General features: G+C 41.2%; 1 protein-coding gene across 15 annotated transcripts in view; it reads left to right on the top strand.

Moving 5' to 3' along the window:
* MAST4 (microtubule associated serine/threonine kinase family member 4) overlaps positions 1 to 14,158 on the top strand; it is a 521,544-nt gene that overhangs the window by 447,242 nt on the left and 60,144 nt on the right. For all 15 annotated transcript variants that reach the window (XM_059694451.1, XM_059694454.1, XM_059694452.1 and 12 more), the window contains 4 exons: positions 923 to 1,001; positions 7,198 to 7,355; positions 9,195 to 9,270; positions 11,240 to 11,449. In XM_059694451.1, the coding sequence (XP_059550434.1) occupies positions 923 to 1,001; positions 7,198 to 7,355; positions 9,195 to 9,270; positions 11,240 to 11,449 (523 nt within the window). The remainder of the gene's footprint in view (positions 1 to 922; positions 1,002 to 7,197; positions 7,356 to 9,194; positions 9,271 to 11,239; positions 11,450 to 14,158) is intronic.

Genomic DNA, 14,158 nt, shown 5'->3' with positions numbered 1-14,158 from the left:
AGAAAATTTGCTTTCTGGTGTCTCCTCGCCTTAACAGCAGTATTGTCTCTACTACTTCATTAACTCATCTGAGACCCTTGTAATGACGCTAATTCATTCAACCCAGAGAGCTACCCATCCCATCACCATTTGGAAGTAAAACTACTCTCTTTAAGACTCCTGGCAGCTTTGGCTCTACGACTGGGGCGGACAACTCCACTCTTTGCATTCAGTTTCGTCCCTAGCACAACATTTTTATTCTACCCCCCGCTGTCGGTTAGAGCAGGCTGCATACTCATAAACGCTGCAAGAGGCTTTGGTTGAAACACTTTCTAAAGCCAGGTCATGTCAGAATGGAATCACTCTTAAGAGATTCTGAGCGTAAGGTCAGACACTTTCTTAGTGCCAGAGTCATTTGCCACTTAAGGCTTGAGCCAGCCATGAGCCTGCTGATCCTTTCTTCCCCAGGCAGGATGAGTAGGACTGTTCCCTGGGAAACAATAAGCGGAACTGTCTTCAGGATGTAAGGAAAGTCCCCACCGGCTTGCAGCACGCGGAGTCCAGGCCCTTCCAGATCACAGCCCCTGTTATCAGTTTCCAGATTAGAGTGTTTTCCTCCTCCCTTTTTGTTTTTATTCCTGTGAATCTGCTGAGTCTGACCATTGTAATTATCCCAGGTATTCGTTTTGTCAAAGTGTATTAGTGAGAGATCAATAATATGGATCCACCCATTCACTTTCTCCTCGTTTGGGCGTATCGATTCAGTTTAAATAAAAGTCAACCTGCTGTATAATTTTTGTTTATTCTGGCCCCTGCTGAACATTTCCACATCCTCACTGACCATGTGTGTGTCATTTGTTTGACTGAAAGTACTTGGTTTCCCTGGGAGTCCCGGGTCACGGCACTCCACTGTTGGCCTAAACTAATCTGATATTCTCAACAGGACTGATGGACGCCGCTGGTCCCTGGCTTCTCTCCCCTCCTCTGGCTATGGGACAAACACGCCCAGCTCCACCGTCTCTGTAAGTGTCTGAGCTTCCCCTCTCCCTCACCACCTACAGCTCTTACGCCGGACATGTTTTCTCTGGGTGTTTCCGGGTTGGGAGGAGAGGATAAATGCTGTATGTCTGTCACTCTGAATAGGTTATGCATCAACTGATGAGCTAACAAACATAAAAAGGACATCCTTTTTGCAGCAAGCTTTATTTTATGCTATGGTGCGCCAATTGAGTAAGTCCCAGGATCACAAGTTTGAAGATGAGGAGCTTTCCTTTTCATACCATTTGTAGTTTGGGGTGGAAAACACAATCTCGTTTTATTGCTTTGGTTCCACACCAGTGATAGTAATACTGACAATGCCATTTGGTGGCTTGGGTCTTGTTTTCTTGTGGGGCTTAGATGCAGAGTATTTGTATGTTTGGGGTGTTTTTTGTTTTGTTTGTTTTTCTTCTTCAAAGAAAAAAAAAATGGCCAGCCTTAAATTTATCTGTGCCTTCTGGATAAGAACTTCCTTTTAAGGAGAGATTAAAAGAACCTCTTAGTAACTTAAGATAAAGAAAGAGACAAGATGAGACCATGAAAAAGGATGGAGGAAGGAGGATGTTCTCCTGCTCCAAGCGCGCTAGTATTTCAACAAGAGCCCTAATAATGCCTGGCAACGACTCGGCAGGTCAGATAGGTGCTTTCTCAGTTTAAATTAGTGATGCTGTGGGATCTCTGTCTCTGCAGAGCCTTAGCTGCTGGTCATTTATGAAGACATGGTGTGTTGTATGCGTTCAGTGAATACCCACGGGGTGGTCCGAATGCTCTGTCCCAGCCAGGAGTGCCACCTGGTGACTTTAGAACCGCTTTTGATTCATTTCCATTTTGTCAAAATTTGTGGTTTATTGAGGAGGGCTGTCCACCCACTTTTTTTTTTTCCACAGACCTAAGTACCATGCTAGGCATTATAAAGTCAGCCACTTAATAACACTTAAATTGAAAAGAAACTACAATTAAATGTATAAAATCTAACTGGTATCATTACTATCTTATATGTTTCTGAATTCCAGATGCAAAATATGTGGGTTTTTGGAGCCCCTTTAAAAGTGACTTATTAAAATCTGTTGGATTATTTTTACCATTTCCTCATAGCATTTTACTGAGGGGAAGTCATTTATTTTCCTATCCATTGTTCCATTTTGTTGTGGTATATGAGTTTATTGTCCATTTAGGTCATGTTTGTGAAACATCTTGACAACCGTGAGTAGTTTCAATGGCACATCCTTCTCACAGCAGAAAAGGATGCTTGAAACTCCTAAGTGGCTCCAGTGGATAAAGAGGTCACTAAATGACAGTAAGGTCACCCTCGGTTAATGTGTCAGTAACTGTCATTGGTTATTGGCTCATTTTTAGATGTTGAAAACATGGAGAACCACAGTGTGAAAATAAATGCCAAAATTTATTGACCAAAAAGAACAAAAGTGGAATTTTCTAAATTGTAAGTGCTCTTCTTCCCTAGACCCTTGGGCCTCTCCAATCAGAACCCAGTCACCAATAAACAGAATGCTTGGTTCTTTGGTGGCTTTCCCATACATATTCTCATTTAATCCTCCCCATGCCCTAAATGTATATCATGTCTTTTAACTCCACATCATTTTTCATTTCAACTATATTGCCTTGTTTTGCCCTTCAGTCAAATTTTATTATAATTGAGACATCAAAATTTCTCTTTTGCCAAAAAAATAGGGAAGAGTACAGGATCTTTCTTTTTCTATCTCCAACTAGTAAATCATACATCACTTTTAAAAGTGTACCTATTTTTTTTAAAGGGTGAGCTACGTAGAACCAGGCTGTGTTTCGTAGAAATGATTTTTAAAAACAAGTTTTAAATAAATGCTTATTATGTGCTCGGCACTAGCCTAATTTTTTGTAATGCATTTGCTCATTTAATCCTAGCAATATACCCTGTAATGTAGTTGCTGTTCTTTTTCTCCATTTTATGGATCAAAAATGTGAGGCACAGAGAATGAACTGAGGGGCTGTGTGTACCAACCCCCTTGTTTTAACAGTGAAAACACAGTAAATGAGCTAGACTCAGGCTCCTGGCTCTTTTTAAGGAATTTACATGGTGTTTCTTCAAACAAACCTTGTGATTTATAAACTTGACCTAGCCATCTGTCAGAATGGAGTCCCTGCTGTCCCTGACTTCCATATGTGCCTACGGAAGAGCCCCCTGGGACAGTGGTTAGTCACACACATACTCTGTGTTTCTAACAGCTTCTGGCCAGAGGTAAGACAGCTCTTCTCTTGTGTGTATTTTATTGAAGTGGTGGCATGTCACTGTTGACCTCCTATTCCTGTTTTGTCCTTCAAAATGAAATTTCAGCTTTCAGAATCACTCCGAAGGACACAAGGCACTCTTTCATTTGTGGAGTGTAGGTGCTGTCACACAGAGGTTCGGCTGCCTTTTCTCCCTATTGGTTGTTGCTGAAAATTATGACTGAAAAGTTGAAGAGTTATTTCTCATTTTCCTGTTTCTTTGTGTTCTTGTATCTTAAATATTAGGGCAAAAACTTAGCAAAATTGCTTATTAGTCTCTTTTTCTTCTAATCTAATCTGAATCACTTTTAGATTCTCAATTTCTGGATTTACTTATTTAGTCAATCAGACATGCATTTTAGTTATTTTTAAAATAAAAATACAGAATATATACAAATAAAACTACAGACACTTTGAAAATACAGTGTAAGTTTTACAGAAAATTGTGTTGTTAGCTGAATTCCAGAACTTCTTAGGCTGGAATGTAAATATCATGTCTTTGTTGTTGGATATTATGGAAACTGCAAAACTGGCTAGTGTTAAAAATGCTATGTGCCTAAATTGGAAAGATTTGATCATATGAAGTTTAATCGGTCCTTCCAGAGAATACTTAGTGTTGCAACTTATTTTAACTTCAAATTTTGAAGTTAAAATTAATTTGTGGAATTTTTAAAGAATATTCAAATGACATTCATAATTTTTAATTTTAAAATAAGTCATATGGAATTGCAGCAATGGGAGGATCCTTCCCTATATTTCTTACCAGATAAATTATTTTCTGCTGGGGGAAACAGGAAATCAGAAATGCCTTAAATATGAGATGTGACTCTAAAATGATATTACTTAAAACAGATAACAAGTAAAAAATTATGCATGCATTTGAACACTGTCCTCTGCAAAATGGTTATCTTGAGAGACTAAAGGCTTATTTGAATGACTAGAGGCCCGGTGCACGAATTCGTGCATGGGTGGGGCCAGGCCAGTTTAGGGGAGGGGCCGAAGGCGGTTGGCCAGCCAGCCCCGCCCCTGATCGTGGTAGGGGAGCCAATTGGGGGTGGGGCTGTCCAGGGTGGACCGGCAGGCTGTTGGCAGGCCACCCCTGCCCTCAATCAGGGACAGGGCTGGTCAGGGGGAGGGGCCATGGGTGGTTGGCCGTCCAGCCCCACCCCCTGGTTGAACTCCCGGTCAAACTCCCGGTCAAGGGGCAAATTTGCATATTAGCCTTTTATTATATAGGATATCATTACTAAGAACATTTTGGAGTGACTTCTATTGCCTTGAGAACTAGCAGCACAGTTTTTGTGTCAGTCTTCACTCTTTGAAAGTGGATTTGACTTATGATACAGTCAAAGGTCATATGCAAACTAGCTGGGTGAGACTCATTAGCACCACACTTAGAGAACATGCTAAAAATGTAAAGTAATGAGCTCAGCTAATTAAGAAAGTAATTCTTGAAATTCTTCTAAAAGTGGTGTTCCAAGGATGTTTTGACCAGTGGAGGTATCTTTTCAATGGGGTATGAGGTCTTGCAGTACCTACACCCTCTGTTGTCTTGGATGTTCTCTCCACTGGCTTTGCATCCCTTACTGCTGAAACTGAGCCTTGCATTTCTCTATTGTCCCATATCCACTCACTGCTTGGGCCCCCAGGGCATTTTGGGGGCCTTTTGACTCCCCAGGGCATTTTGGGGGCCTACAGTTGTTCCCAGTGCTTGGACTCATCCTGTTGTCACCTGTTCCTATTCGCACCTCGCTTGCTCTCACTGAGATGAGGCTCTCTCCCCAGAGCAGCTCCGAGCTTCCAAGCTTCTTTAATACTGTGGAGGTTACACGACTCACACCCCTGCACCATTGTTTTACATATTCCCCATCACACATTCCTTATGGAATTCAGTTATATGGCTGTATATGGCATAACCACATTATTTTCCTCTTAGCGTTAACTCCTGTTAACATTTTTGTTACCTTTGCTGCAACTATTTTTAAAGACACATTTTTATTTTGTTTAACAAATAAAATGTTAATTATACCACAAAAGCCCCTCCCACCCAATCCCTTCCTTTCTCCTCCCGCCCTCCACAGAGGGAACCCCCCCATTGGAGTCTATTGGGATCATTCTCATGCAAGTGCATAATATCTTATGTGAACTTCTGGAGCCTGCTACAAATTAATTTGGAATTAATGTTCACATTTTAGAAAGGTAACATGATCCCTGTACTGTACACAACAGCCCAGCAGCAACTGGCCCAGCAGCTTATAATCAAATATATTAAATTTCTACAGCAACCTGAATCAACATTCACACTAAGTGGATTAAATACATATTTTTAAGTAGCTTGCCATCCGTTCAGTTGATGCTTTGCCATCAAAGAGGATTACTATATACTTATGAATTAACTTATGGGCTTTGAAATCTTAGATACAGAATTATGGACCTGGATTTACCTTTGAGATATATGCACAGCTTCTTAATTCTCTTTTTCTGTTTGTTAATTTCCTTATTTTTGCTTTTATCACAGCTGCTTCTCTCCTGCTTGGGTTTTTATTCTTTTGCCTATTTCTTGAGTTGTTGTGTGTGGTTGTTTTTTCATAGTGAAGGGTTTAAAGGTTGTGCCTGTACTTTCTGGATGGAGTTATGGTTTATCTCATAAACCTGTCTAGTAGTGTTCTCATTTTAATGATTTATAAAATGATCTCATTACATTAGAAAAATCTCTATCTCTGTATGTACTTGGTACAGTGGTCTATAATTTCTGGGTATCAGGATATTTTTAAGCTCTAGTCACTCATTTCTAGTATCACTGCATTGAGATTTCAGTGTTTATGAGGTGTGCTCTTAACCTAATGACTTTTTTAAATGAAAAATAGCCTATCATAACTGAATTTTTAAAAGAGTGGTATCTTTCCAAATATGTTTATTCTAACCATGTTTCTATCATTCAAAAATTTCTCAATCTCTTGTTAGAATTGCTTACAGAGTTCATCATCCAATAAAAACATCAGTCTCTGTTTTATAGTGTTATTCTTCAGGTTGATTAAAAGCAGTGTGATTTAACCATTCACCTTTTCTACCTTTCCTTGCTCCAAGTATTGAATGAACATTTTCAAAGAGTAAATCTAAACTCAAGGGATTTAAAACTCACCACCACTTAAACTATTAAAAAAAATAATAGTCTTAGTCAAAGAAAAAAAGGGGAAAAAATCCAGTATTTAAAACAATGGCATTGTTGAGAAAAGAATCTTTCTTTGTTCCTTTTTTCATCCAGGACACATATCAGTGGTAGTTGCATCAAAGGGCAGCATGCTTTGTAAAGAGTTCTCAGTTCCTAATTTATGATCATGCATCATACACGTCACAGTCACAGTGCTTGATTACAAGCCACAGTAGGCATAAGTGTACTGTACTCCATTGAGAGCTAATCTGTCACTTAATGCACCCAAATTCTCATTCCAATTGTTACTGTCTTGCTTTAGCTTTGACTGGGTCCTATCCATTTTCAGAGCCTGGGTTTTCTCCAGAGAGAAAACTCTTTGGGGAAATCATCTTATAGACCAATGAGACGAAATATAGAAACCCTTTTGACCTCCCAGAGAAAGTATTAAGGTGTTATCATGTAGGCAGTAGTTATTTATAACATGAAAAGGAAACAGTGTAAAATGATGGGATGTCAAGCTTTAATGCTTATACACACACACACACACACACACACACATTGAAAGACATTTTTTAATTGAATTTATTTGGGCTTATGTTTGTTAATAACATTATATAAGTGTAAGAGCTATAATTCTATAGCACATCTGTATATTGTATTGTGTGTTCATCATCCCAAGTCATGTCTCCTTCCATCACCATTTATCCCCCCCACCCCCTACTGTTCTTAAGGTAGTCACATAACTTGTCTCTGGTTTGTTTTAGTCATCCTGTTCCTCCCAGGAGAAGCTGCACCAGTTACCATACCAACCAACGCCAGATGAATTACACTTCTTATCGAAACATTTTTGTACTACCGAAAGCATCGCCACGGAGAACAGATGCAGGAACACCCCTATGCGCCCCCGTTCCCGAAGTCTGAGGTGTGTAGACCCAATTGAAAAATGTTGCTTAATTGGATTGCCTCTTTTCAATCCTTTCAAGGGAAGACTTTTGGTCCTGTTATTCATGTATGCATTCATTGATTTGTGAACTGCTATAACTATAGTGTGATTTTCCCATCTGCACAGGATGTTGTTAATTACCATTGAAAGAGGTCGTATTATTTTTCTTTTAAATTCTTACAATTCCTACGAATTGCTGTAGTAGCAGTAATTACAGTGGCTAAAGGATCTGTAAGACCTTCTAGCCTTTGGAAATTTCAAGATGATCGAATTATGGTGCAAGAGGAGTTAATAATTTAAGAGGGAGAAGTTGGGCTGAAAGGGAAGACAACACATTGAGATTCACATGTGGTATTTAGATTCTACATTACAAAAGCCCTCCGAGATCTTTCGTTCTTTTCTCCAGGATTTTGAACAAACTGTTAGCAGTCTGTGTCCCTTGAATTTTGTGGATGCCCAATGTAGTTCAAATTTTTTGACAGAATGTAGAGCTAGTTTTATTTTGACCTTATTTCAAAATCACAGTTTGATGGTTGAGGAAGCAGACTCTAAAGCAGAGATCGGGACGTTTATGAGGAGTGCTTGGGATCCACCCCTGCGGAAGGAGGGGAAGCAGCATGGGGCACAGGGAGATGTGTAGCTGCCACACAGGCCCACAGTGTGGCTGATCCCACAGGGAGCCCTGGGGTGACATGACCCATCGGAGTTGTACCTCCAGGCCCAATGGCCTTGGGTGAGGTGACTCTGAAGCTGAGGCCATCGCTAAAGGGACCAACCCCTGTCCCAGCAACTGCAGGGGGATTCGGCAGCCATCTCTGGGCCCAGCTAGTACCAGATCTGATGGTATAGAATTGGTGCACTTGGACATATTAAGGTTTTATTATAAAAAAATATTTTGTCGGGAGTACAATTGAATATTAAAGTTTACTCAGAAGGGGTTTTTTTCCCTCTGTATCCTTCATATTTAGTATCATAAACTGATAACAAATATCACCACATTTGGTAATTGCAGGATGTGTTAGACTATTTTGAGATACAGAATAAAAGACCAATTTTATGCCCGCATTGAATGACATTGCATGTTACTACACAGCTGCCCTTTCGTTTTATGAAAGGAGTTTCTAGGATCTCTAGTGCAAACAATGTCCTCCTGGGCATGTAAATACTCACACGGAAGTTGCACAACTACATACCACTAAGAAGGAACACAGACCTGCTACTGAAACAAAGAAAAACGACCACAGTTGTATGCCTGTTTCATATTGTACATAGCGCCCACCTCGGCATCCCAAATAAAGGTTTGCTAGGCTAGAAAATGGATTTCAGTGCTGACACCTGTGCGGGGAAGGCCCCTAACCCTCTTCAGCAGGCCGTGGCGGAGCGCAGGTGTGTGATGAAAGTGTGAAATTAGACACTTCCACATGGGCTTGAGGTTGTTTCTGTGGCCACCCTGACTGCTTCGATAGTGCAGTTCACTAACTGGTTTCCCGAACTCATGCTCAAGTGCAGGCTCCATACAGAATGTAAGCTCAATTTAAGACTGTTTCCTCAGTTCTGCAGTGCAGCTGTAATTAATATGCGGCATTCCACTTCTCGACCTTGCTTGTCGGATCCTCATGAGGGTGTCTCTATATTTATGGGCAGGTGTGTGTGCACTAATGAATGATTTTGTAGTTTAGTACCTAATACGTTTATTTGTGTGTGTTTTTTTACAAAGGTTGCATAGTACTTTTGATGCAACCAATTGTTTATAAATAAAAGGCTTATTTTCATTTCACGCTGTGGCAAGTTTAAAAGGGTAATTTGCTTTGCTTACAGCCCTGGACGTTCTCCCGCCTGCTGTGACCATGAAATAATTATGATGAACCATGTCTACAAAGAAAGGTTCCCAAAGGTAATGAGTTGAATTGAAGGTGCCTGGCATTGGAACAAACAGGCACCGCAGGTTTAGTGTCCGTAAGGTGGCTGTAAGGGATGGAATGGTTCAATCTAGAAATGACCTGCATACAACAGCACAGCCTCCTTAGAAAGATGGAATCACTAAACATGTTGACAAACTGCTGAGAGCTAGCCACACAGTCTGGTGCTGAACTGGCCCCAAGTGAGCCTTGCTGTTGGGGCACCACTGGGGCCTCTCGCCCCTGGTGCTCTCCGTGCCCGTGCTCTGGGCCCACAGTCTTGTTAAGCAGAGACTGTGTCCTTCCTTAGAAGCCTGGTATGTCATGGAAATCTTTTTTTTTTTTTAGCCTAATGTTTTGTTTTTATGACTTTGTATCTCTTTACCAATTACATATCTAACCTTAATAGTGCCATGTTCCCCATTAGAGTGGCTAAAGGAATTTTTTAAATAAAATGTGTTTGTTTGTTTTTCATTTTAGAGAGAGAGGAAGGGAGAGGGAAAGAGAAACATTGATGTGAGAGTAAAACATTGATCTGCTGCCTCCTGCACACCCCCTACTGGAGATCAACCATGCAGCCCGGGCATGTGCCCTGACCAGCATCAAACCCGAAGCCTCTTGGTGTGTGGGACAGAGCTCAACCAACCGAGTCACACCGGCCAGGGCTTGCGAAAGGGATTTGAACTGAGCCTGAAAGGCCTGGATGAATGGTTGTTGCCAGGCACCCTGGCTGCAAGAAGCTGCTGTCCGGTAGTTTCTGACACCTCATTTCCACAGCTTTTCCACCAAAGTGTCCTGCACATGTGGGAGAAGGCAATTTCTTCGTTTTGTCACTTTTCCTCCCCCCAACCCCCTACCATTACAGCCTTGGGCAAAAGAACAAAAGGAAATCTTTGGTTTCATAGATCAGGAGTAGCATACTTATTTTTGTAATGAACCCAACATTGATGCCATTGATTAAAGCCATTTCAGCTATTTATCACATGTCACTTGGTTCCCATGGAAGCGGGTCCTGACTGTAGTTAATACGGGTTAGGACTTCAGAGGGGGCAGGAGGCAGAGGGAACCTCCCTGATTAGGCAGCCAACAGTGAGGAGTATTGACTAGGCAATGGGGCATCACAGGCAAGGAAATGGACGTTGGAAAGGACATTGTAGATTTACGTTACCAAGGGAACCCCCTTGGCCTTTTGCGCATGTCACGCAGCTTTTTGAGGAAAGGATCAAGGTGGTGTAAGATGCTGGTTCCTGGTACATGAAAACAGCCGAGGACACACTTGGCCTGCCCTGTGGGGCTTCAGTGACAGTCCCGATGGTGGAATAGGTAGAAACAGAGCCATTCGATGCTTTTGACAGTGTCTTTAAAAGAACTGAAGATCTGAAATGAAAGCATAACATTTCACGGACAGTAAGTTACCTGAAGAAGGTTACATGGGCCATTTTACATGGGCATAGGAAAAAAGCAATTATTGCCCTGGGACGTTCAGTTTCCCTTCCATACCTCAGATCTTTCTTCCACATGGTGTGACCTCTTTTTTTTGTTCAAATAGACTGTTTTTTTTAGGGCAGTTTTCAGTTCACTGCAAAATTGAGCAGAAAGTACAGAGTTCCCAAATACTCCCTGAACCCACACATGCACAACCCCCTCCCATCAATGTACCCCACCACAGTAGCCCCGTTGTTACAAAGGATGAACCTGCAAGGTCACCTCATCATCACCTGAAGCCCATACTTTATGTCAGGGTTCACTCTCTGTGCTGTACATTCCACAGGCTTTGAGGAATGTATGGTGACGTGTGCACCAGTATAGTATCATTCAGAAATGAGGCTTCTTTCGAATTTAATTTCTAGAATTATATTTAAAAACTTGAGGAAGTCTCTGAAAATGCAAGAGAAGCGTGATGATAGACTTGTCCAGATGTGTGTTTCCTTGTTCCATCTGTGTGTGCACATCTTCTCTAAACAGGCCACCGCGCAGATGGAAGACCGTCTGACGGACATCATCACCAGCTACTCCCCTGACCACGTGCTCCCCCTGGCAGATGGGGTGCTCAGTTTCACTCACCACCAGATTATTGAGCTGGCTCGAGATTGCTTGGATAAGTCCCACCAGGGCCTCATCACCTCACGATACTTCCTTGAATTGCAGCACAAATTAGATAAGTTGCTACAGGAGGTAAGGACCATGCGGCATATAGAGTTTGCTGACTTATTTTGCCTTTCCCCTGAAAAAAAAAATTTTTTTTATGAGAGCATTTGCTTAAGTTTTAACCGTGCAATGGAGTTCATATTCCAGGGAAGCAAAAAAGAAGCAGGGAAAAATACCACCTGATTGCTACTTGCCATAAATGGATTCCGGTCCTCATTTATAGTAATAGAAAGTTAATGTAATAACCTTTACAGAAACCTTGGGACCCAACAGCTCATGGCTCCAGGATAAGTGGATTGTGAAGGATTTTGAAGCAATGATTCCCCCCATCCCTTAGCCATAACATTATAAATTGCCTGAGTGCATGTGTGTTATTTGATGATGCTATCTAGTTCTAATATCTGGAAAAGCTAAATGGAAAATTGCTGCCTTCTTCCAGGCTGTTGTGTCCTATTAATTAACCTGCATGTGGTATTGGGTGGTAAATGGCAACTTAGATTTTCATTAGTGTCAGTTCTTCTTCTAACGAAATATCCAATTTCCGAAATGATAGGTAAACACAGGGCTTGTCTAGGTCTTACTCCTGCAGGCCTCACTCCTGATAATCCCCGGACCGGAAGGGAGTGTGCACAGTGGGATGGCATTAGTGCTTAATGTTGCTATTCTGATTGAAATTGATAAGCCACAGCCTACAAGTAAAACCTATTTAGCCTATATAGTAGGGTATATTGTATTTCTGTATCTCATAGGGAATAAATTATGCCCATGTAAACATAATCGAAGATGGTTTTCTGTAAGTATGAATATGTGAATAATTGCATGAAGCTGAAGGAAAATATTAGCATCTTAGTTATCTAGAAATTTATCCGTCCTTGCCCCTACCGAATTTAGTTGTGGCAAGATGAGAGGATCCCTCTCTGTGTAGCAGCTATTTTATCCCCTCTCCCATCCTAATCTCCCAACTGAATTTTCTGATCTCTGTTCCCATTTCTCACATTCCAATCTATTGCAACCACTAAGGCAGTGTTTCTCAGACTGACTTTGGGGATAAACACATTGTTTTATTTTATTTTTTAATTTTTGCTGTTAATTTCCAATTTGATATGGACCAATTCTCCTATAAATTAAAATGAAAATTAATTTACAGGCAAATGATCATGCATTTGGGTTCCAGCCGTGGAGAATGGCTGTAAGGGTTGCTAAATGCTTAGTCTCAGTAATTGCACTTCTCTCATCACAGACTGATAATGGCTCGTGGACTGGCCCCAGTCTTCAGGCCACCATTTGCGTAGCACTGCACTAGGTCATCATGTCTGTGTGGGCAGAGATAGTGTCTGTTACATTCACCTAGGATAAGGTGCGACACAGTGGGGACTCAGTCCACATGTGCAGAATAACTGGCTTCTGACTCACTCTCACTAAACTCACTGATATGAGTTCAAATCCTCCCTCCTGTTCTTTTACCAGGCTCAGGCCCTCGTCCTCACTGGTCTGCCCCCTTCTATTCCTCACCCCTCAAATTCATACTTCTGTGCAACTGCAAGAACATCTATCTAACAACCTTTAGTGGCTTCATTCTGCCTACAAGTAAAAACCATAACGTGGCCTGTGTCACTCTCCTCATCTCAATACATTTAACTACAATACACTGTATTGATCTGTTTGGAGGCCTCAGTTCACCAGCATGCCGTGGGCTCTTTGAGGGACAAGGATCGCCCTCAAATCATCTCTAACTCCCTGGTACCTGGCCCCAGGCTTGATGTTCACTTGGCTCTTCAGTAACTGGGAGGGAGGCAGGTGGGAGGAAGAGGATGCATGTGTATGCATGCCAAAATTTCCCGTCCATTCTGATCTGCTGTCAGGTAATCTAATTCTGCTGTTCCTTTTAATTAAGTCAACTTCTAGAAAATGCAAGAAACACTATACATGTTACTTTTATGAGAATACCTTAAAAATTATATTTGTTGCCCTGACCAGTTTGGCTCAGTGGATAGAGCGTCGGCCTGCAGACTCAAGGGTCCCGGGTTCGATTCCAGTCAAGGGCATGTTCCTTGGTTGCGGGCACATCCCCAGTAGGGAGTGTGCGGGAGGCAGCTGATTGATGTTTCTCTCTCATCGATGTTTCTAACTCCCTATCCCTCTCCCTTCCTCTCTGTAAAAAATCAATAAAATATATTTAAAAAAATAAAAATAAATAAAAAAATAAAAATTATATTTGTTAAATGGAGACTTTCTAAACAGAAGAGACCTCTGCACGATACTCTTTCTAAATTCCATGTTCTGTCCCAGGAGGTTATTATAATTACTAGCTTAGTCCTGTTTTTCCTTCCTTCATGGACATTCCCCAAAAAGGGTACAATCAATACAAAAAGCGACTTACACTGAAATCTTTCACTTAATTTTGTTTCTGTATGAGAGACCTAACGGATTGTTTGTGACAATTAAAAAATCTTAGGGTTCCAAAAATCACCGGAATGGACCACATAATAAATTAAAAAATGTTGATTTTTAGAGAAATTTCTTTTTGGAGGCAGAGAAGCATGTGTACTTGTGGCATAAAGGGCATTGTTGGGTCTGAATAAGAATGTTTTCTTATTTATCTTGACAGATAAACATTTCCTTCAGTCCTTTTGTGAAAATCAGAACTATCTTCACAATCACATTCACAATGTCCTTTCAGAGTTTGGCGCTAAAAGGTCACAGGAATTGTGGGGACTTGCTTTGCCTTCCCCACGA

The sequence above is a fragment of the Myotis daubentonii genome, chromosome 4, assembly GCF_963259705.1.
Source record: "Myotis daubentonii chromosome 4, mMyoDau2.1, whole genome shotgun sequence".
In the NCBI taxonomy this organism is placed as follows: Eukaryota; Metazoa; Chordata; class Mammalia; order Chiroptera; family Vespertilionidae; genus Myotis; species Myotis daubentonii.
This window is presented reverse-complemented; position numbering and strand designations above follow the sequence as displayed.